Source organism: Telopea speciosissima, chromosome 8, assembly GCF_018873765.1.
Source record: "Telopea speciosissima isolate NSW1024214 ecotype Mountain lineage chromosome 8, Tspe_v1, whole genome shotgun sequence".
Classification (NCBI taxonomy): domain Eukaryota; kingdom Viridiplantae; phylum Streptophyta; class Magnoliopsida; order Proteales; family Proteaceae; genus Telopea; species Telopea speciosissima.
In genome coordinates this window covers 21,043,203-21,068,344 of record NC_057923.1, presented here as the reverse complement: position 1 = coordinate 21,068,344, position 25,142 = coordinate 21,043,203, and the positions used below count along the sequence as shown (strand labels likewise).

General features: G+C 39.0%; 1 protein-coding gene and 1 long non-coding RNA gene across 3 annotated transcripts in view; one reads left to right on the top strand and one right to left on the bottom strand.

Moving 5' to 3' along the window:
- LOC122670954 overlaps positions 1 to 9,842 on the top strand; it is a 14,722-nt gene extending 4,880 nt beyond the window's left edge. Inside the window, exon 3 of the long non-coding RNA XR_006334292.1 lies at positions 9,732 to 9,842. This is a non-coding gene — a long non-coding RNA (uncharacterized LOC122670954). The remainder of the gene's footprint in view (positions 1 to 9,731) is intronic.
- On the bottom strand, positions 1,166 to 25,142 carry LOC122670952 (probable ADP-ribosylation factor GTPase-activating protein AGD14). 2 transcript variants are annotated; one of them, XM_043868002.1, is made up of 15 exons: positions 25,023 to 25,142; positions 23,114 to 23,175; positions 22,789 to 22,876; positions 22,602 to 22,663; positions 22,428 to 22,524; positions 21,277 to 21,759; positions 18,270 to 18,950; positions 11,707 to 11,739; positions 11,562 to 11,597; positions 11,152 to 11,310; positions 10,970 to 11,071; positions 10,778 to 10,861; positions 6,500 to 6,674; positions 6,358 to 6,403; positions 1,166 to 1,565 (listed from the first exon to the last, which is right to left on the bottom strand). In XM_043868002.1, exons 1-15 carry the CDS (start codon positions 25,119 to 25,121, stop codon positions 1,427 to 1,429), a joined length of 2,346 nt encoding a protein of 781 aa, XP_043723937.1. In that variant the 5' UTR covers positions 25,122 to 25,142; the 3' UTR covers positions 1,166 to 1,426. The 2 variants fall into 2 exon arrangements, with proteins under 2 accessions (XP_043723937.1, XP_043723938.1); XM_043868003.1 differs by lacking the exon at positions 11,562 to 11,597.

Below are 25,142 nucleotides of genomic sequence, written 5' to 3'. Positions count from 1 at the left end.
CCACATGTATTTTTAGTAAGGGCTCAACAGAAATAGTTTCATTAAGAAGTGAGGTTTTTCCCATTCAAGACAGACTAAATGTAATAGTATTATTTTAATAAATTTTTTATTTAAGTAAGATAACAAGGAAAAAAAAAACAAAACAAATTCCTAAAGCAATTTACATATAAAGAGTATATACTGATAAAGGAGCATAAGACTGTTACTTTCATTTGACACGTGTCCTAATTAAAATATAACCATATCAAATCAATTGCTTATGTTAAAATTGTTCCCTATGTAAAAACTATGACCCTTTTCATTTCATGTTTATTCCTTAATATTATTTTATTTTTCTTGAAACTTATAATGAGTTGTGAAATATATTATAATTGTTTTAAACATTAGATGTAAATATTCAGGTAATAATTCAATAATTTATACGAGTAACCAGCCTTTTTTTTGAAATTTACAAGTTTAAACCTATGCCATCCATTTTCGTTTATTTGTTGTTCTCTGTTTTCTTTTCACTAATTTTGTACTTTATTTGTTCGGAGTTTTGTGCCATTTAAAATCCATACTGTCTATTTTTTTTTCTTTTTATCGTTCCCGTTTTTTACTATGGCCGTGACCACTTCTCTAATGTAACTTAAATGTTAAAATCCTGCTTCATGAAAAATGTTAAAATCCACAAACAGTAAGAATTCCCCACCCCCAATAACATGTACACGACATATTCGGCCATGGCTCAGCAATGAAACTTGAAAGGGGACACAACCTGAAAGATTCTGAATGATTTTTATTTCTCATGAAAAACCACTAGAACCACATATTTTTATGAAATTCACCATTCATAATTACAGCAACTTTTCTCAAAAAGACAAAAACAGACGAGCCCCAAACTTTGATAACACAGCATAGAAACATAATAACCATCAACAAACAAAAAACCACTAGAACCACATATTTTACAGTTCTCACAGACTCGAAGCAACAGTGATTGGTGAGAACAGCCTATTTCAATATTTCTAGGGGGTGGCGAGAATGAGGATTGTGAATTACAAAACCCTAATACCGGATCAGATGACACAACATACAAATAAAATACAATCCCCATAGGGGCATACACAAAAAAAAAAAAAAACACGGGATGGAATGCGTTACTAATAACAAATAGATTTACAGCAGAAATGTGTACTCCCATGGAAATGCCATCCATCACTGCCCCTCTCCAGACAGTCTTATCCTTTTTTGTCTCTGCTCTTTTTTCGTACTACAAGTTACACCTTAAAAGGGCAAAGATGTATGAAGATGACTCTCATTCTCATCATTTCAGGTGATCTTCAATCAGAACAGAATCAAACTTTTCCCCATGATGTTACGAGGCTGTAGTTGTAACAAGAAGATGCTGATCAGAAAATGTCATCAAAAGCCTTTGTACTTCTATCTATCCAAATGGGTTTCCTCCGAGGGAAGAAAAAGAACTTGGCGTAGCAGGTTGTGAGTATCTGCCAGGTAGTTGCTGATCTCTATTCAAGCTCCCAAAAGCAGCTCCATCGTTGCCAAAACGCCCAGATCCTTGGTGTCTATGATATAAAACAAAGAAAATTATCTTTCAGAGGAATCTCATTAAAAAACTAAAACCATGGAGAGTTAACTTCTGTTCTAATAATCAAAGCAGTGTCCATCATTCCTAACAGAAGAGATCATACCAGTGGTTACAATCAATTATGGATGAGCAAGGTGGCTCTCAACTAAGCCTTTCCCAACTGCGTAAAAGCTAGCAAGCTCACCTGATCAAATCGCATGGTGGAAAATGGTATCTAGGGCCTATTTATGAAAATACATGGTGTGGCAGTTCAATTAATCTAATAACGCTATAAAGATCATGAATTTGATGCAGTGAAACATTCATGGGTTAAGGCCATGAAGCAGTCATTTTACTATCTTAATCTAATCACTCATAAACAAACAGAACAGTGGGAGCACTAATGTCCTTCAGCCTCCTAGGATGACAAGATTTGGTACTTGGGGTAAATCAGAAACCTTAAGACATTAATTTGATCAATGCAGGAAACTTTTTGTAAAGTCAATAAAGGGGTAGTCAAGCTCATTAGTGTGTGAATTAGATCTTTTTTGGGTAAGAGAGTAATGAGTATTTGTGTTAATGTAGGTAAAGCATAGTTCCAAATTTCACCAAAATTTCGCAAAAAATTTCGGTTTCAACAGATGTCGAAACAAAATCACTAACAATACTGAAGTTCTAGTGAAATTTCAACGAAATGTATTGTTTCGATGTGAACTTAAGTGGTTTCGACAGAAGGGGTTGAGAAAACTTGGGTTTGTGATTTTTGGCCAGATCATTCCCGTACAAGCAAGGAACAAGTTGTTGGGCAGTAGTGGAACGCATAGGAACCGACAAGTTGCTGCATTGTTTGAAGATTTGTGCAAGATCCAAACTTGAAGGTATATCACTTTCCCCAGAAATTCATTTTTGCAAAAAAAATAAGATAAGGTATTTCCCAAAAATTCAATTTTTTATATGTTACACACCGTAGCCCGATCTATGACTTCAAAGAGCTAAATTTAAATTTCTATTTTTAAAATTTTCTGAATTGCAACAAAATTTTTGAAAAAAATAGGGTCAATACTTACCGTTTGAGCTCAATTTTATATATGTTAAGACACAGTTGGCTGATCTACAGCCTCACGGAGTCGGTGGGTCATCATTTGTGGACAACAAGTTCTCATTCCCGGCACCCCAACCATACATGCCGATGCCAGCTCAACAGCCACCATCCAATTACAGAGGCTTTCAATCGAGTTCTACACGGTTCAGAGATCTATAACCTAGATTAGGAAGCTCCAGTATGTTGATTGTATTTATAGGGTGGTTGTAGATAACTTTGAGCCTTTCCTCCGGCATACTATGACATGGTCAACATTTGTGATACAGTATGAGGATAACTTGCTTCGGCAACAACAATAACATTCTAGTGGTTTTGATCCTGTCCGGAACTCGATGTGGTACTCCGGAATGGGCATAGGGGTGACTTGCTTGTATTCTTGACTCACATATCTTTGACTATAGTGAACCATGTATAACATTTGATAATTATGAAATTGTTTATATATTTATTCACTCCTAATGCATATTTAAGTTGTTTTGTTTGAATTATGTATGTTCTAGACTTCTAGTACTAAATTTTGGGTGGAATAAGGTCATATTAGAGAATGTATACAGCAGCGTACAACGTATACTACCAAACTAGGGTAGTCAAACTACCATTTTGGGTGTGTTTTTTTTTAAATCTAAGGGTTCGTATGTTTAAAGGGCCTAAAATAGGGATTCCAAGAAGTTTCAGGACCTAATTTGGCCATTTGGGCCTCAAAAATTTGAAATCTTCAGTTTTGACCAAAATATTTCGCGAACCGAATTTTAAACCATGCTCGAAACCAAAACCTGGGACTATGATGCAAAGAGACCAACCTGTACATTTAGGATGTAGTGCATTCGCTAATGATCCATAAAATGTACACAGGATTACATAAACAACAAAAACCCAACACTAAATCCTGCCCATCTCTTTACAAAATCAGCCCAATAACCCAAATGCTATGAGTATTCGACAACCCACTAATGTGGTTCTGATATATAAGATCAGTTACAATAGAACAGGATCGCAAAACAGAGAAATCCCAGAATTTAAAAGAAAATTCAGCAAGCAAAATTCAGAACTCAAAAAGCTGGATAACCAAGGTCGAGTGGTCCTCTTTAGGACTTGAATAAGTGCCGAAAAAATCAGCAAGAGCCAAGGGTCGGATCTGCTGAATCTGACAATTCCTTGTTTAAGTTGGAACGATCAAGCTTGACTAGTCAACTGATCTTTCGATGATAAGGTTTCAGATTTCACATCAATACTAACAAATATATAATCACCACTGAAATCAAACTCAAAAGAATTCTAAAACATGGTTTCTTGAATACCCGTCCAAAATAGCAAGTGAAGACTCCAACTCAGATTAGGAGTACACATTCAACCATCAAAATCAAAGCTTGATAACAGGATGGTGTTTAGGGTACCGATATAATAAACCAGAATGTAAATCAGACCTGATGATGACCTATTACCAGAAATCCCACAGGAAGGAAAGGTATATCGTGAGTACTGCCGGTACCTTGAATGAAGTTGATAAGAACAATATAGGAGAACAAAAGAGCTGCAACCTGGGCTTCCCACCGCAAGGTTGATTGGTTTCACCACCAATCGACAACTTGAATCACCAAAAGGCAGATCACTGTCTGACCACAGCCAAGAGAATAAAACTGTGGACTAAAAATCATGGTGCAGCCCGTGTCTTTTATTAATAACAGCAACTAAGAGACAATTCCAAACAAAACAGGATACCCCCAAGCTGTCCCCCCTTACAAGCGGTCACGTCGTTTTAAACCTCTAAAAGAAAATAACTTAAAAATGACAACTTAAATTGAACCAATGAACCAACGGTTGAAGGACTGAACCAAAACTAATTTCAAACGACTTAAAAGAAAACAAAGTAAGGTTGCTCCATTGTGACCAAGTGGTCATAGGTTCGAGTCTGGAAACAGCCTCTCTACAAAAGCAGTGGTAAGGCTGTGTACATTATGACCCTCCCCACACCCTGCGGTGGTGGGAGCCTCGTGCACTGGGTACGCCCTTTGTTTTTAAAAGAAAACAAAGTGGACACAGGCCACGTTAACCCTGTTCAAACCAGAACTGGGCCACGTTAGGCCTGGTTCTTCCTGGAGTTCGTACATTGGTAAATCTTCAGTTCTGCATTACCCACCCTCCAAAAAAAATTCTGGAACCACTAAACAAAAAGAAGACCCCATTTGCGTAGCTCTTCCTGCATCTTCTCAGCTGTTGCTTCCTTGGGTTTCAAATATACAAGCATTTCTCTCCACTCTCCAACAAAGAGTGAAAGAAATAATCCATCTTAAAATTAAAGCCATGCCTCAACTGGGCACGACCACCAAGTAGCCTAGGACATCTAACATGACCTTAAATAGAGTCGAATGGCGGATCAGAATTTGTATAGCCAATCCTGTTTTGTTGGGAAAAGGCTTAGTTGAGTTGATGGGCCTAGGTGCTTTCTTAGGGTTTCAACAGCAAGTTACTATGGATAAAATAATTTCATCTATGTGACAAAGCAAAAAAATGTGCGACTGTTGATAAAAATTTGTTGCAGATGTATGGGGGAAGGTATTCTTGGTTGTGGGCATGAAATTTGACTTCGTTTTGGAATAATTATTATCTGTTTTGGTAGAATGGGCCGATTTCTACTCCATTTGTTAACTCCGGCAATCAATTTGGCAATATGTTCACCAAGGCATTGTTTAGGCCTGCATTACTTAATGGATGTTCCAAGTTGGGCATTGGAGATACATATGCTCCAGCTTGAGGGGGAGTGTTAACATTATACCATAGGAGTTTTATATTATATTTTCTTTATTAGTTGGATTAAGTTGTAATTATGTTTAGTTGTCCTTACTATTTATTAGTTACTCGTTAATATAATGCCCTTTATTGTAATTTCACTCTCTTTAAGTCATAAAAAAAAATGGGGTCAGCTATTCACAATAGTGGTGTATTCTATTCCTACTGTGAAAGGCTAGGTAGTTTCCATCCCTGTATTGTAATATGTTTCGTTCTCCTTCTTCCTTCCTTCGTGGTACTGATTTACTCGTCGTGGTGTTCTCACAAACCCAAAAATAAGAAGCCCAAGGCCAATAAAACCCATTCATGGGCCAAAATAAAGTCTTTCTAAGCTCATTTGAACAATTTTAACTGCATCATAACCCCATCCTTCAGCCATCCTATTCATTATCTTGGGCAGTTCCTATTTGGCTATTTCTCAATCTTTACAACTCATAAATCAGGTTCAAAACCAACTAGTTGATGTTTTAACTCCATGGTCATTATTGCACCAACTCAGTAGTTCTTAATGCTACAGTAATTGCTCTAGTCCCCCACCCCCAATATGCATACGTAAACCTTCCAATGCATCATCTTCAAGCAGTGAACTGTACAAAGCTGAATAAGAAAACCATATATTCATTGTTCGACAATTATATTTCCTTGCATCTTTTAGAAATGGTTTATATCACCCACACAGAAGACAGTTTCTGTATGCACACGCGTCTGTGTATACACGTGTACTTGTGTGCATCTGTGTGGCATACACGCATGTGTGCACAAGCATATATATAACATTTCATTCTGCATGCAAGGAGCTTGCTCATCATTCCATGAATTTTGAAGCATTGAAGGTCACATTATTATCAACACTTAATCCTTTTTACAAATGGAAATAGAATACAAAGGCTAAAGAAGGTACCCAAAGGGATGCATATTACTGGATGCCTGTTGCCCCATGTATGCACCTGCCATTATTCAACAATTGTGAGCAAAACTGTCACAGGAGAAAGAGAAAAAACAAGACAGGAATTTTTTTAAGGTAAGTAGAGTTGCGATTTTACTTGGAGGCATTGCTGATGCATAAGATGGCGACTGGGGATGCAGGGCTGATGCATAAGATGGGGATTGTGGATGCATCCACCTTGATGACGGGGTATCAAGGCTGGAACTACGCAATAAGCCCGTTGGTCTTGCCATGTTTGGTAGTGCTCCTTGCAGTGATGCCATGGAAGGAAACTACATCATACGAAAATAAATTATGAAATGTTAATCAATGCCTCAAGGTGTTTTTAAGGGTTGAAACTTGAAAGGCTTAAAAACATCAAAGAATCCCAACATATATAACAGTCATCTTACCTTATTAGTCAGCTGGAAAATATAAAAAAAGATTATGTAAAAAACTGTAGGAACCTTCTCAATGAAAGTTTAAAGCATCAAAGAAGTTTCTCTGTACCCCACAACCCTGTGCTGGTCTATGTTACAAGGATACGTGTGCAGGTGTCAGAGACTTGGTGTCAGACTTGGTCTCAACAAATCCCGAGAAGTAGAATTCAGGGATTTGACTATGCAAAACTGTAAAAGACTACACTACATAACTTTGAGGCTAAGGCGGCTCTCGGTATTAGCGCCAGGCACTAATCCCGAGAACCACTATTGGCTCACATACTAATATCTAACACTCCCCCTCAAGCTGGAGCATATATATCTATCATGCACAGCTTGTTACAAATATAATCAATTCGCCCACTATCCAAAGGCTTCGTAAACACATCTGCCAGTTGCTCTCCGGTTCTAACATGACTTGGAAGAATTAACCCATTCTACATCTTCTCACAAATAAAATGATAGTTCACCTCAATATGCTTCACCCTCTCATGAAATACAGGATTGGAAGCAATATGAACTGCTGCCTAATTATCACACCATAGTTGCATGGGAACTGAAATTTTATAACCCAACTCAGATAACAATTGTTGTATCCACATCAACTCATATGTCAAGTGTGCCATAGCTAATGTAAGACTGAAACCAGTCCCAAAAAACCCCCACAAAATACAGAATAGAACTAGGCCAGAAATTAGAAGGTTTAGGGTTTAGTCAAACCAGCCAACAGATGGACACCTCCTTTGGATCGAAGGTAGAGAATGCTATGAAGAGGCTGCCTTCAAAATTCGAATAAATTCTGGTGGCCTGATGTGAAGATATCAGTGAAACACCAAAGTAGAAGGTTAAGGAAAAACCTTCCAAAAATATGCTGTGGATGTTCCCAGCTGCAACCGAGGGTAGTACTTGGTGTGGTGACTCCTTCCAGCAAATTTGGATCAATTGTGATGGGTGGAATGAAATTAGAAAGTGAAGTCAGAAAATTAGAAAGTAGGGGAGAATGGAAGGTCGAGACAGTGAGATGGGGGGAAGATAGAGATCGATTGATGGTGCTGGTGGGGTGAATGTGTTCTCCAAAAAATCAGCCTAACTTGATGGCTGGTTGGAGAGTTTGGGATTCCTCAAGTGCAGCTTCGAATCTGGAACACAGGCAGCAAGGAGAACTTGAAATCTCCAGCAGAGATTCAGCAGCAGCAGCAGCAACAAGCCAGCAAAAGCAGGGTTCAAATGGTCTTCTGAGCAGGGAGAAAGTCTTCACAGTGGCTGCAGTAGAAGAACTCGAACAGGGGAAGAACAGAGGGATAGAACGGGAGAGGGATAAAGATATTTTGGCACTCTCTGCCAGGCCTCTCGACCCTTCAATACTAGCCTGAGAAAGACTCAAATTGCTGAGTAAAATAGCTTCAATCTCCATTCAAATAATCGTGGGGATGGCTGAGAACAGCCTTTACATTATATAGAGGGCAAAGCTTGCTCCTCAAGAAAAAACAGAAAATAAAAACTAACTTCTTAACAAATAAAACTGACTTATTTAGAAAAAGTAGCTTCTCAATACAAACTACTAATTTTAGGAAATAGAAACTAGCAAACTCACCAAGTGGGGACCACTTTCAATTACTAATTTGGCCCTCATTGGTATTACAAAATCTTGCCAAAACTGGACAAGTATGCCCCCACGATTCTGGGTTTGAGAGACCCAACAACTCCCAGCCTAGTTGGGCTGGCCCAACTTTAAGTTGGTTGGCCCTATGGCCCATTGGGTTGGTCCACCGATTGGTGAAGTGAACCAGCCCTTCTCCCATGAGTCCCCCTCTTGTATTGCTGGCCAAACAGCTTGGCTTCTGCATCAATAGCTCTATATTCTGATTCAGCACTAGAGCGGGCTACTACACTCTGTTTCTTGCTTTTCCAAGAAACAAGGTTTCCTCCAACAAATGTACAGTACCCTGTAGTCTATCTCCTATCAGTTGGAGACCCTGCCCAATCAGCATCCGAAAATCCTTCAACTCTATTGTGACCATGATCTTGATAAACCACTCCTCTACCTAGAGCCTTTTTGACATATCATAGAATACGAATAACTGCATCCAAGATTGTCTAAATCTGATTTATATCCGACCAAACCTTGTTTTATGTGCACGAATGCTATCAAAGTCGCTCTAAATGAAAATATTTTTTAGATATCATAAAAAATGAATATTTTACCATTCTTTTGGTTTTTAGCAATGCTTTACCGTTTTAAGATTTATGGAATTTTTTTATCCAAGAAAACCCCAGTATTAGAAAGTTGAAAATTTCACCTACCGTCGAAAATCCAGATTTTGTTCTTGCATTGGGGGGACTTTTTATCCTTTTGGAATTTTATTTTTTAACTATTTGTATTGGATTCAAATAGGGGGTCTTTGCTTATTTATGAATAATATCTTAAGTAAATATTTATTTAACTGATATTTGGTATAAATAAGGACCACATCTGGTTTGATACCACTAAGGTGACAGTCGCCTAGACCCAAAAAATCAGCATGGACGCCTAGGTGACGCCTTGATAACTATGCTGGGCAGTGTCGGGTTGCAGGGTGGGGTGGGTTTGCATGGCTGGTGAGGAAGCAAGGTTGGGGCAAGGAAGGATATTGAAGGTGCGGCAGGTGAGGAGAGATGGCTCGCAGTTGGTGGGCCATCGATTCCAAGAGGTGGGGCGGGGTTCCAATGCGGGTTTGCAGGTGAGGGAGGGAAGGGGTGGGCAAGAGTTACAGGGGAGGGTGGTGTGGTTTGCAGGGGATGATGATGGGGCTGGGTTGCTGAGGTGGGCAGGAGAGGGATGGGTGGTGATGGAAATGGTGGTGGTGGTGGGTGTTAGAAGAAATTAGGGCTAAAAATGTAAAAAAAATATTGTAGGTAAAGGTGGGGGAGACACTGTTTTGGGTAGTTTTGTAAATCCAAACCCAATTTTGTGTATTTTTGTTAATTGAAACAATAGGTGGATAGTTTTGTAAAAGAAAACCTGATTTTGTGTAATCTTGTAATTTTCCCTAAATTTTATCAATGCTTGTACTATAAAGACTGCTCCATAGGTTTTTATAATCAGGCTCCATAGGTTTTTTGTGGACCATTATAAAAGTAAGTGTGAGTCTACTCTTGACAGAGAGGAGGTTCCTATACTTGGAGCCTGGGATGTGAGAGAGTCGTCAATGGAGAGGAAGCGCCTCTACCCTGGAGTGCAAGATTCTTGAGCCATGTCTGTAAAACAAGAACACATCCCCCACCCTTCAACCTCTCCCATCTCCCCCTCCTACTTCTCGTAAACCACCTCCTCTACCCTCCCCTTTCTTCCTCAAACTTCTTTTGTCTTCAGCTCAAATCTACTGTTCCTTTTCAGCTTTTACCATTTCTTTTCCATATTAAAAGAAACCCAGAAGGACCAGGCAGAGGCCCGTGTCTGTGGCACACCCATGGCAAACCATGTCCATGCATGTGTTTACACACAATTCAACAGACCAACCAACAAATCTAAGTAACATAGGTGATGACACACGAAATGTATCCTTTCCGATGATAGCAAGCAACAATTTTCAGATTTACCTATCAAAATCTAGTTTGACATTCCATTCAAAATTTTCTATTTTATAAAGCATCCCACAACTAATGACAGGCAAATTCCAAAAACATTTTGTAATTAAGAGCAGAACAATATCAATAAACTGACACAAAATATCTATACCCATGCTTTGAAACACAATCAAATTCGTGGCCCATTCAACTTCACCTTTCTTTTCTTTATCAAACAAGAAAAGAAGTTCCCAGAACACCATTAAAAAAACATTCTAAGCTGCCAAGGGGGCCTCATAAGCATGATCTTCTTAGATGATGTTGATATACTTGTCCTATAGAACAATAAATGAAGTAACCGTAATGAATCCAGCAAGGAAAACAATTCAAATAAAATATTGTAGACATACCGTTGGGGCCTGAACTAAACTTGGTTCAGTGTTGAGATCAAACGGGTTGTTTGATTGTACTGAATGGGGAAAGGCAGACATTGGCTGTCACAGATAATCCCACATTTCAGATTAGTAACTGCCTGTATGGCCATGCAGATGTCACATAGAACCAACAAATTCGACACAAGAATCGATGTCAAGGTGAAATACCGCTGCAGTAGGATATTGCATGCCAAATTCCATCCCCCGGGGTGGACCAGTTTGCCAACCTGGAACTGCAGGAACTAATGAATAGGCTGAGGTGAAGAGGTCCTGTAAAGCATTGAAAGTATTATTTCAAAAATAAAAAAATTTAAGAAAACCCATAGAACAACAAAAGGGAAAACTAATACCTCTGAGAGAGCATTTCTTCCACTAGATTTTGCTTCCACAGGGGCAGGTTGTGATGCAACTCCAGAACTGGCACCTTGGACCGGTTTTGTTTGAGATGATTGAGTAGTTGGAGTACTTGAAGTTCCCGGCACATTTGGTGCAAGTGAATAACCCCATGGCTGCACCCAAAAAACAAAACAACAGAGAACCGAAAAGCACATAAGAGAATTTGAATGACAATAACTATGATAACAACAACAATAATAATAGAAAAAAACAAATTAAATTTGCTTAATTGATTATTTGAAGCTCAAATACCTGAAGGAATAATCTGCAGCATCGAAATGCACATAAGGAAAGAAGTAATACCACTACAACTATAACAAAACAAATAATAACAATAATAAAAAGGCAGCATCATGTGTCTTACCTGATTAGTTGGAGTTCCGCTAACTGAAGGAGTGAGCTGCAACAGAAAAGCACACAAGGATACAACTTATACAACTACAACTATGACAAAAAGACACCATAGTAACAGAAACAATAATATAAAAAGTCAACATTACATATCTTACTTGGTTATTTGGAGCTCCAATAACTGGAGTGAGCTGCAGGGCAGAAATGCACATAAGCAACAACTTATACTACAATTGTGACAACAAGAATAGTAGCAAAGGTTCTCTCAGCAGGTCTGATACAGATATAACACAATTGGGCTTATTTTAATGTAAATAAGCTTTGGGTTGGGTTATGTATGTGTTGGGACTTTGATCCAATGTGTTTTCATTGGCCACTTTAATGGGCCTAAAATATGGATAGAAGCTATACCTACTTGATGCAAATCCAAGCATCCACAAAGAAGACAAGCTGCCCTAACCATAGGGCCACAATTGGAGCCTTAGTTTAGTTTTATACTTAGTTTATTTTAGCTTCAGTTCATTCTATACTTTTTTTTTTTTTTTTTTTTTTGAGCTTTTAAATTGAATCGGTCCATCCAATGGTCCAATTTAAGAGACTCTTTTCTATTGGCTAGTGTTGTTTTAATCCTATTGGCTAGTTTTGTTTTAATCCTATTGGCTCTTAGAGCATCTTTTAAGTAATTGTTTTAAAGCTATGTTTTGTCCCCCCCTCCACGATTTTTAGAGGGAGAGGTTTTAGATTTGCAATAGGATTGGGACTTGGGCCATATTATTTACTAATGAAAACGTGGGAGGCTCCCCACAATTTAGACTTTGCTGCTGGTTATCTCCTTTGAGAGTGAGTATTGTGAGTCATAACAAGACAACCTTGTGAGTCATATCAAGGTGGAAGGGTAGATGGATCTCCTACGACTGCTTGCATCTTGTAGATCGGGAGGTTCTTCTTCAAAACTCTCTTCAAGGTTGCTGCCATTGAAGTTCTTCCATTACAAGTAAGTTATTTACAGAGCCCTTCTTTTTCTCATCCTCTAACCTAGACCTACATTCCCCAATCGATCCCTTAAACCCTAGCTTCATCTACTGTCCATAAAACCTAATTCCCTCCATTAACTTCAACCTAATTTCATCCACAGCTCCATTACCATCATCCCTACACCCGACAGCAGACCCTGCCCCATTCCACTATTGCAACCCTAATTTCCCTTAAACCCTAATAAAGCCCTACAGTTCTTAAACCAGTCTAGACCTAACCCACCATCAAAATCACACCATAATACACTCGAACCACCCTCTCACTGCCAATATCACTCGACCAGAACTCCTCCCATAAATTCCAACTCTAAACCCTAAAACACATCTCATCCTTCTTTCCCAAAACCTGAAACCCTAAACCTAAATTTTTTGAAATTTAAAATCTCACTCAAACCTAATTCATTAAAACCCTTAAAACTTGCCTAGTTTTACCAAATAAAACCCAACTCCATTCTCCCAAGTAGAACCCCAGATCTGACCTAAAATACCCCAATCTGTCCCAATCGGCAAGCAGTTTCAGAACTTCTGTTCACCTGCCTCCTAGTATTATCCTATCCTATCTAGGACTACATTAAGTGGTATCAGAGCCATGGATGAACATGGCAACCCAATTGTGGATCCAGCACTACCACCCCCACCTGATCCTATGGCTGCTATAATAGAAATGCTGCAGAAATTGAATGAAAAAGTGACATGATTGGAAGAGCAGAGAAACACTCCTAATAGGGACAACAATAGTCCTCAGAAGATAGATATCAAGTGGATTCAGAAGTACATGGAACTTTGGGAAGAGAAAGGGATCACAGACATCACTCCAGAGATCACAGAGACCAATCCAGAGTTCACAGAGACTATTCCAGAGATCACTCCAGAGTTCACAGAGACCATTCCAGAGGTCACAGAGATCACAGGGAAAGATACAAAGATCACAGAGACAGACACAAATATGAGAGGAATGACAGAGATGGGCCCAGAGAAGATAGGAACATAAACAAAGAAGAGCCTAGGAGGCCTAATTTTGAAGAATACATGAGGTCCTGTTTTATAGATGAAGTTTCCAATCGAAGGTATGACACTCAAAAGTTGAAGCTCGAGTTAAAAGAGTTCGATGGGAACCATGATCCTCAGGTATTTTATGATTAGCTTGCTGCCCTTGATGATTACTTTGACTGGTATGACTTGCCTAAAGACAGGAAGATGAGATTGGCACGTACCAAGCTGGTTGGCCCTGCCAGAAAATGGTGGAGAACTACAGAAAGGGACACGGAGCTTTTTGGCCATGCACCCACTACATGGGCTGATATGAGAGATGATTTGGGGGAGAAATATCTGTCCAGGCATTACAGAGCACAGGTACAAGATCAATTCAACTCTCAACGCCAAGGGACCATGACTGTATCTGAGTACATGCAAAAGTTCGATGTTCTATCTTCTCGAACTGGCACGAGAGAGAGTACTACTCAGATGTTATCTCGGTTTCGACTGGGATTGAGGGCTGATATTGTCAGAGGTATTGGAGTAGCTGATATCAAAGATGTATGGGACTGTGTTGAGAAGCCATTGAAGGCTGAAGAATTATTGGCTGGACATAGAAGATTTGATTCCTCTACTGAAGACACCAACAAAACTTTTCCAGCATTCAAGTCTACTACCAATAGTCACACTCGAGCTGGAAATTCTGCTGCTGGTCCTACTCGATCAGGCTACTCTGTTGGTAGTTCTTCCCACCCTAAAGTTCCTCCATGTGTTGATCATAAGAGTAAAGCCCCCACGGACAATAGTGATCCTCACAAGTGTTTCCACTGCAATGAGATTAGACACTATGCCAGGGATTGCCCACAAAAGCATAAACCTGTTAATGTGGCTGCAAAGGCAGAGGAAACCTCTGATGATAATGATGAACATAGTTTATCTACTTATCCCTCATCCGAAGGTGATGCCTTAGCTAGGTATTATGAAGATTTGGGTGGTGATGTTCGAGGTGTCCATGTTATGACTCAAGCCTTGATGGATGAAGTGGCAGAAGATGAAGAGGTGGTTAAGAGCATTCCACAAGAAGGCAATGACATTCAAGATGTTGTTTTTCCTATAGAGATTGACCATATAGAGTTTGTGATGCCACCTTGGTTCTTTGAAGAGAAGGCTCCACGACTTGGAAGACTTTGCTCCTAATATTCCTCCCTCACCAAAATTCTGTCCGGGAAGTGTTAAAGCTGCTAATCACATGTTGTTCCCCCCTCATCACCATAAAGTTCGAGGTCGGATTTCTTCAAGCCAGGACAGCACTTGGAATCTTGCAGATGGTTGCAAGAAGTTCACCAATTCATCGGAGATGAATGTTTTTAAGATGGGGAGAGTTGATGCAGATCCAAGCATCCGCAAGGAAGACAAGCTGCCCTAACCATAGGGCCATAGTTGGAGCCTTAGTTTAGTTTTATACTTAGTTTATTTTAACTTTAGTTCATTCTATACTTAGTTTTTTTTTTACCTCTTAAATTGAACCGGTCCAACCAATGGTCCAATTTAAGTGACTCTTTTCTATTGGCTAGTTTTGTTTTAATCCTATTGGCTCTTAGAGCATCTTTTAAGTAATTGTTTTAAAGCTATGTGTTGTTCCCCCCTCCACGATTTTTAGAGGGAGAGGTTTTAGATTTGTAATAGGATTGTGCCTTGGGCCATATTATTTATTAATGAAAACATGGGAGGCTCCCTCACAATTTAGACTTTGAAAAATTCGATCTCTTTGCTGCTGCCATTGTTGCTGATGGTTATCTCCTTTGAGAGTGAGTCTTGTGAGTCATATCAAGGCAACCTTATGAGTCATATCAAGATGGAAGGGTAGGTGGATCTCCTACGATCCCCTAAACCCTAGCTTCATCTACTATACATAAAACCTAATTCCCTCCATTAACTTCAACCTAATTTCATCCACAGCTCCATTACCATCATCCCTACACTCGACAGCAGCCCCTGCCCCATTCCACTATGGCAACCCTAATTTCCCTTAAACCCTAATAAAGCCCTACAGCCCTTAAACCAGCCTAGACCTAACCCACTATCAAAATCACACCATAATACACTCGAACCACCCTCTCACTGCCAATATCACTCGACTAAAACCCCTCCCTTAAATTCCAACTCTAAACCCTAAAACACACCTCATCCTTCTTTCCCAAAACCCAAAACCCTAAACCCAAATTTTCTGAAATTTAAAATCTCACTCAAACCTAATCAAACCTAGTTCATTAAAACCCTTAAAAACTGCCTAGTTTTACCAAATAAAACCCAACTCCATTCACCCACGTATAACCCTAGATCTGACCTAAAATACCCCAATCTGTCCCAATCGGCTAGCAGTTTCAGAACTTCTGTTCCCTGGCTCCTAGTAGGATCCTATCCTATCTAGGACTACATTGCTATGTAAGTGTCTTTATGTCTTTATTTTATTTGTTATTAAGTGTTTTAGTTAGGCTGGATTAGTATTCTATAAGTCCAATCCTATTTGAGTCAGTTTCCTTCATTATTTTAGTTTCCTAGTCAGTTTATATTACCTTATCAGTTAAGGATTTATTTAGGCTTTTCCTTTTTAGTGTCTGTTTTTGAGTCTTCTATATAAGTTTGTAAGGGGTTCAGCCTTGTAAAATGTAAATGAATTTGATTAATGAGATTTTGGCTTGAGCCTTTTCTTAATTCTGTGAGATTCAGATTTGCTGCAAGATGCAGTGTTATGTTGGTGGCTGGTGGCCGGTGGGATTCCAGTTGAGGCAAGGTGAGATGCTTAGATGTATCTTCTACTTATTCATTCTGCCTTCTCCATCTATACTGAAGTAAGTACTGTTCTTGATTTTTTGGGGTATCCTTTTTTTTTTTCTTCTAATATCAGGTATAAACTTATATTAAAAGAAAAGGAGAATAAAAAGAAAAAACTTGGGCATACTCAAGCGAGCACAATTACAGAAAAGAGGAGAGCCAGATCGCACCTTCAGCATGGCCATCAGCAGGACCGACCCTCACACAACAAATAAAAACTGAGACACTAGCAAAAACGATATCTAGGAAGACCCAGAATATCTCTGCTAATTTCTTCTTTTATCTGGCATGGAAAATTATGAACTTGAGAGGAGAGACTGGATTTAGCAGCCTCCTTAGCTAGGAAGTTCGCTATTGGATTGGACTCCCTAAAGCAGTGAGAGATCCTTCATCTAATTGATGAGATATAAGCACACAACGAAGACCAATCCTCCCATGCAAACCATGGAGAGCGACCCGATTGAACCAGGAACACCACTGCTGCCGAATCACATTCCACCCACAGATTCAGATATTCAGCTCTTTTGCTTTCTGGAGACCATACATTAGAGCAGCACATTCTGCCTCAAAATTTGATTTGATCCCGAGAAATACCTTGAAAGAGCATATCACACTCCCCAAGTGGTAAATATTAAAACTCTTTTGTTTTGGTGTCAATACATCTGAGTTTTCGGTCCTGATCTCAGAATCATCAACTGCAGGTCATTTTAAGTCGGCTCACAGTTTTAGTTTTCAGATCAGAAGTCCGTTGAGTAGAGTCCCATAAATCTGGAACTCTTCCCATCAATTTCTGTGTTTATTTGATCCATTAACTCCCATAGTCCCATTGTGATTACCTATTAGTTGCTGTGAGATATCAAAAGATCTGTTATTGTTTTTTATCATTGATATTAGCCCTTAGATGTCTGATCTGTTTCATTTATACAGTAACTGTTCATTATTCCATCAATCTTACGGTTTTGAGTTTCCTATCTCAAGTAGGAAACTGCCACAACTTTTAACCTGGCCATTGAATTCAAATCATCTTTTGAGGAGTCGTTTTTTATTATGTCATTAGCTTCAGGACCGAGCTTTCCCCCACCCACGGTGAATGGGATCCTATTCACCGCGAGGCGGGAGAGAGCAGGAAAGGGCATCGGGAGGTTATTTTGGGAACATACTAAAACCCTAAAGGGGTTTGTGAACCCTAGGATAGTGGGTGAACCATCCTCTATGGGTGGAGGAAAACTTTCTCCTTAACCTCATATCAGAAGATTACATCCATCTGAGTTGTCGCCTTGTCGGTCTACTATTATCAAGTTTTCTTTAATCCTGGTCACTTTAATATCACTACGATTCTGGTTTAATCTGAGTTTCTGAAACCTAGTTCCTTGGGCTTCTAGAAATCCATGAGGTCACCCAGAGTAACTTCACTATCTGGGTCAGGTATCTACCACAAGACAGCTCAGTTGGTGCTCAAATTTTGTGCACAAATAGCCCCCATCACCCTCCACTCGTGGTCAGTTTCAGCCCAAATAGAGTTTACCACAGCACCAAAAATGGCTGCAAAGTTAACATTTTGAACAAAGGTGATGAAGATTGCTGGACAGCTAATAATGATACAAGAGGAAAGTTCCAATGCTTGTGGGCCACACAGTTTAGTTAACCCATCAAATTCAGCACTTGGCCAATGAGGTGGGTCTCCTTTCCATTGAGAGAATGGCCATATCAACCTTGCATGTGGCTTAATAGGTAAGACCATGTAGAGAAGTTTCTCTGAGTGTAGCACTTAGAAAACCTTTCTCCCATTAACAATGATAACGGTAGTGGTGGTGATGGTGAAGAAAACAACTATAACAACAACATTGGAGAAAAAGAAAAGCCATATTATATCTTACATGATCACTTGGAGCTCCACTAACTGATGGAGTGGCCTGCTGTGCGGTAGATTGACTATCTGAGGTAGTAAATAGAGAATGCTGATGATGCTGCTGCCCGGTTGGCCACTGCCCCCCATCAGTATCCTTGGTAAAGGAATCACTACTACTTGACATCATGCCTCCATGTGCAGCTGTTGGAGCACTGCCACGAACAGGAAACGTTGACATGTTGCCCAATATTGCAACTGCAGGAGCACCACCAACTTGTGATGTTGAGATGCCTAAAGGAGCAGCTGTGGGACCAGCACTAGATGGTAATGTTGACACATTACCAACAGGTATAGTTGCCACTCCAATACTAACAGGCAATGTTGAAATATTGCCGACGGGTGGAGCTACTGGAGATGATAATTGGGACAATACAAATTCCAGTGTGTTCATATTTGGCTGAGCCTGAGATACCTTTTCTTGTGAAGCAAAGTCAAAAGAAGCCCAACTGTTGCTATCAGTCGATGAACTCATTGCTGGATGTGGAACTGACTGACTTGTAGGTGGTGGTGTTGATTGTGCTTGTGGTGCAGCTGCAGCCATAGGAGGTTCAGGATCAGCATTGAAGTCAATCAAGCTTCCAGAATTTGCCCTTTTGAGTTCCACCGAATTTTCATCAAGGGATCCCAAGCTACTGGAAGATGCAGTTCTCTGCAGTAATAATGTAGTCTGGTTAATAAAATTGGCCTGGCTTTAGTAATGGTTTGGGTTGGGCCTAATATTTTAGTATTTTTGTAATGGGCTGAAATAGAGAGATCAAAACTTATGTGTAACAGGAGGGAGCAAAAAAATAAATAGTTTTTCAATTAAGTATTAGTTAGCTCTGGGTCCATGTCTAAAGTCTAAGTTTAGAAAATTATCTTAGCTGTCCAAGAGTCCTATTGCTAGACACACTAGGCCAATAAGAGTATTATTTTGAGTTTGTTTATAATGTTTATAATAAGAGAATGATTAGAGTCCTTACTAGATAAGTAATTGGAATCAGATTCTCTCCTCTTGTGAGACTCCTCTGTTCTTCTCTCTTTCTCTCTTTTATCCTCTTCATTCTTGGGACAACACATCAGATTTTCTCTTGTGAGACTCGTCAGTTCTTCTCTCTTCCTTCTCTCTTACGGTAATATCTCTCTCCCTTCTTTCTCTCCTATTTTTCGCCTTCATTCTTTGGACAACACATCAGATTCTCTTTTATTGTTTATTGGATTTTAATAAAATCTAGGGGCTGACCCAGGTCCCAGAGAAGTTCGGGCTTAAAAAAAAAAAAACACATCAGATTCTCTCTCTGCTCTCTTCTCCCTCCTCTCTCCCCTCTCTTCTCCTCCATTGATCCTATCTTCCAGAAAAGAATTATTAATTAGTCTCTCTACCTACCATCGACCAGATGACCACCCGTTCTCTCTCCTCTATTCCACCTCATCGACCACAACTATTGATATTATTTTATGCATGATTTTTATCTTGGACCCTAATTATAAAGATATGTAATTATTCCCTTAAAATTCGATTGTTTGATCTGAGATCAGATCTAAACACTGTCAGATCGGCATATTTTTCCTCCCATCACTTGCAGATTGATCTAATTTGATCTGCATCAAGTAAGAACCCTTTGAAGGACATGTAAGTTTCCACTCTGATAATAGAGACCAATAGACAAATTCTCGAATCTAGAATAAAATAACTTAAGCCAACATGATTCTTGATAAACAGGCAATCTCAAGTATTACAGAAAAATTGTCAAACTGAGGAAATATTGCAACTCAAAAATTGTAGGGATGTAAGAGCAGGGAGAGAGTTTACACCAAAATCAGTTCAAATCCCAGAATTTAATTAAATTCACATACCATCTAGGATCTCACCAAAAACTCTCCTTTTCTGATCTCATCCACAATCCAATACCAAAGCTAAAAGTATTGTTCTCCACAGAATCCTTCCTCTTTTACCAAAAGGGATAAAACTTCACCATCAGCATATAATTCTTAGGCCACAAATATAATTGATCAAAATCCTACAAGGCTTTGCTGCACGAAACTTTGAACCAAAAGGTTCAATGCCCCACCAACCCTTACTCAGATAAAGAGCATCCCCATCAACCCTTATTTTACCCTCTTGAAACCTTACTATGATGCTATCTTGGGCACCCTACTTCAGGAGCTTAAGCCACACACCCCCCCAAAAAAAAGGTAGCTTCAACAAGCAAAACGTAAACTAAAATCAGATGACCAAGACCAACTAAGAATACAACTAGATTATATGCTTTTCAAAGTAAAAAACATTGTCAATATCAATATAAACATCACTAAGCAATTTTCGGCTACAAACTCAGATCCTACTACTTTAAGCAAATCCTATCACAAGGCTGTTGGAAATAGACTAAGTGAGTTGCACTCCAAAAGGTTGTAATCCCAAAAAGGGGAATCTAGTCACAATATATCAGATAACACATAGAACTCAGAAGGAAAAAGGCTCTGGCACACTGCACACAGAGCTTGCAGACCCAGAGCATTTATGCAATCACATTATATCTCCGATAACTGAAGCAGAACACAAATTTTAAACTTACAAGTTTCAAAGAGACCTAAGAGAACTTATGACAATGCAGGGATTTCTGGATATGGACTCATGCTCAACAGGATAACCAGAAATGGTGGAGGTCTCAAGATGTTCATGATTCCAAACAAAGCAGGCTTTTTGGGCAGCAAATTACTAACAGACATTAGAACTGCAGAAAGCATAGCAAAAGGCATGAAAGCCTGAACATAATGGAGTTGATGCGAAGCCGTACTATCTCAGTATTTCTGAACATTATGTCTGCATTTCACCAAACTATTACTTGGTACTTCGACAAATTAAAATAAAGCTAATGAGGCACACCCAGTCTTCTTATATGTGCTACCCTAGGTTTTTCTACTGGCCAAAGAAATGTTAGAAGCATTTTCTAAATGCCAGAAAGTAAAAATCATACTCAAAGAAGGAACTTCACCTGTGTAGTACGTGCTGAAATATCCACAACCTTCTTACCATTCTCTTTCAGAAGTTCACCAACCTGAAGAGGCGGAACATCCTCCCCCAAGATATCTCTAACAGAACGAACCATAGGAAGACTGGACACATCCAGGTCTTTTTGACGGTTTGGCGACTTCCCCTCCAGCCTGGACTCTCCATCAGAAGACCTGTGGCCTTCAGATCTCCTGCCATTTGGAAATCTATCATCCCGAAACCTATCATCGACCACTTCAAAGCGAGCGGTAGTTCTCCTGTAGTCACCATGTCTTTGACTTTGTTGATCATATCCAGGACTTCGCCTTTCATCATAACTACATCTGTAATTTCTGTCATCACTTCTATTACCAGAACCGTATCTTTCACCATATCGACGTACATATGCATCCTCATAAGATGGACTACGAGAACCGCCACGATATGTATCGAACCTTTTGTTTTCATGAGGATCCTCCCTATCACCCTGTTGATATATAGAGCATCTCTAATGAGCTAAGGCAGCTTTAAAAAGGAAAAGGACAAGTTGACCTCTCAAACACTTTCCATCATGATTATATTAATTAGAACCCGAAATACTAAATTTTGTGGATTATAGCAGCTTATGAAGCCCATTTTTCAGGTTACCCAGCACAAATGTGATTCTAGATAATAAATAAAATAATATAAAATTAAAAGGACATGATATTCATAAGAAATGTTCGTGACAGTAGGAATCCATCACAATTTGCCACATCAGTAAAAATGTGTACATGTCATAGAGGACCTCACACCCATCTCATGGATCAAGTTTCAGACCAAACAGCCTCAAGAACAGCCTTAAAAATGAGTTCATAGTTACCACAGAAAGAAATTATAGAAATACCATTAGATTCCATTATAGTGAAATAGCATCCGCGAAATTTCATGAAACTTTGAACTCACGTTCTAACCATTTAGAGTGCTTGTTTCAGGCTGACATTTGACCAGCGAGACAGATCCAGGGTAATCTACCACATGGACCACCCACATTCATCCAAGTCTGCCATGTGGCAAGAAAAATGACCTCATGACAAAACCAAATATCACAACAAAGAATTGTTTAAATTATTTTAAGAAAAAAGGAGAATGGCTTCTGCACTGAACTCAACATACCATTTTCACCCTAGGAGGCTTCTCAATACTCCTCTCACCGGTATATCTTCTATCCACATAAACATGCCTAATGAAGTCCCTGAGTCTCTCAACATTACTGGAAGCAAATCTTTGAATCAGAATTTCATCAATTGTTGATATCACTCAAGAATATAAAAGAGCAACAATAATAACCTGCTATCTGGTTGAAAATGACGCTGTGGGTCCCATTCTTTGAAGTAAATTTCCCTAGCACGCTGTGCAAATCAAAACAACCAGTTTAAGAAAATGAGAAGTAGAGAAGGATACTTACAGTATAAGAGATTCAAAAGAAGGGGAAGGTGGGAGCCAAATTGATCTGTCAATAGATATGCAACCGTACCTCATTTCCCCCTCCTTGAAGAGCACTTACTTCTTGTGAAGTAAATTTAGCCATCGATACTGATTTTACACGGTGTGTAAACTCCCGACTGGAATTGTTTTTTAATGAAATCATAAAACTTAAGTCAGCAAAATAATTTGGCCTAGGATATTAATGTTCGACTGCAGTTTCCCGTATTATCAAAATTCTGACCCTGGAAAGTAACAATGTTCTAATACTTTCAATTTTATGCATTAGACGCCCAATTAGATTAACAAAAATGTTGAAAAGAAGATAGATACAGAAACAAAAAGGCTATTGCATACAGGAGATTATTAGCACTTACTGTATCCCACTGCAGGTTGTGCAGATAAATGTCCAGAAATTAGTGCACACATATTGAGGCCCCTGATTGGCAAAAAGGTTCAAGAAAATAAAAATTGTTAGATTGAGTAACATATCATAAGGTGGCATTTTAATGTCACAAAAAGCATCAGCTAAAATGATCTTCAACTAGAATAATGAACCAAAGATTGTTTCAAAGGACATTCAGCCAAACAGATGAAGCTGCTGAAACTACTGAAGAGTGGAATTATGAATTCATTGTTTCATCAGAATCTTCAATCTTTAGAAGTAAAAAATCTGTTACAGAAAACTATGAACTGAAGGTACTTCTTTTTAGACAGCAAGTCCAACATATGTTTTTATTTCCCAAGTCACAACCCCCCCCCCCCTCCTCCAAACAAAAAAAAGAAACCCACCGTATTTCAAAAAAAATCCCTTCATAGATCCAAAAACCTCTTTTCCTGTCCTTCAAATATTAGCATTAGACCTTTCTTAGATATGATTTCAAATGTCTGAAGTTTTAATTTTCACCGTGTATTGATGGAGGGGAAAGGTTCTATTGATTACAGATATCATGCTAGAGAGGTAAACGGAAAGTTGAAAATCCAAATTTGATTCGTTTTCGTATTCGTTTAGGGGCATCCGTGTTCGGAACATCACTATCCAGAAACTATCCGATTCCATCCGGGAATTAATCAGATACAGATACGGATATCTCACTATCTGATTTATTTAGTGGTAATATAATAAAATAAAATAAATATTAATTTTATAAACTATATTTTATAACGTGATACCAATGGCATATGGGGAATGGTGATACTTACATGGTATGAAAGATACATGGTGTTATGTTTACCCCGAAAATAAAGTGGGAGTGGACACAATTAAAACATAAAAACCGTAATGGAGTGGAAATAGTGGAGCACAGCTGCACGGTACTAGGGGTTTTTTATTCATTCTTTTCATTTTTTTGCCTTTGGAACTTGGATTCTAGAGTAGTGTTCAGTGGCTCTGGTTGGTTGACTCCTTTCCTCTTTGCTGTTCCTTCGTCTTCTTTTTTCCAGATCTGAGATACAGATAGGTAAGATCGACAAAACCAAAGGGGAAGAGGAAAGAGGAATCTCTCGCAGGCCTGGAATGCAAAGGGTTCTCATATCATTGCTGATCAAGTCAAAGGAAATAACTGTTGGAACCTCCCTCCCTCCCTCCCTCCCTCTCTGTATCTTCTTGCTTATTATTTCTGTCCAATAATCATTTACAGGCAGCGAAGTACAGTTCAGGAAGAGCAAACGAGCAATGTTATGTGTTTCTATTTCTCAGCCTAAATTTATTTCATAACAGTTAGCATGAGAATGAAATTTTGATTGATCTCTGTTTTGAGATAAGGAGATGTAAATTTCATCGTGGGATTCTCTCTCACTGCCGGAGATTGCCAGAGGCTATATCCTCTGTCTGCAACTACGCATATTTCGACTCAGATATCCAGATGTCCCAAATATCCAGTACATAATCGAAACCAAATTCGAACAGAGGATTTACATTTCCGCCGGGTAACGAACCGAATTCAAATAATATTTTTGTTCAACGGATCGAATGCGGATAGTGTCCTATTCAATTCGAATTCAATCTGTTTACATCTCTATATCTTGCTTATTCCAATAAGCTCCAATGTTGCTGCTGTCCGACTTCCTTACACTCTTATTCAATAGATCATTAAGTAAAATTCTAAATTATGTACAAATAAGAATAGAATTTATAATACATTGTTTATGTGCATCACTGCAATACAAGCTCTCCCAGTTATTATGCCACAAAAAGATGATAACCGGAAGACACCAAAATCCAAATTAAGTGGATAAAATAACAAAAAAAACAGAACAGAAGAAACATATAATCAAAATGCATACCCGACTGTTACAATTCATACACCTCCTATTCGCAGAAAGTTTCAGGAGACCACGAATGATCTTCTCATTTTTCTCGTCTTCCTTCATCCGACTTCCCATTTTTCAGAGACTCCCTAAATC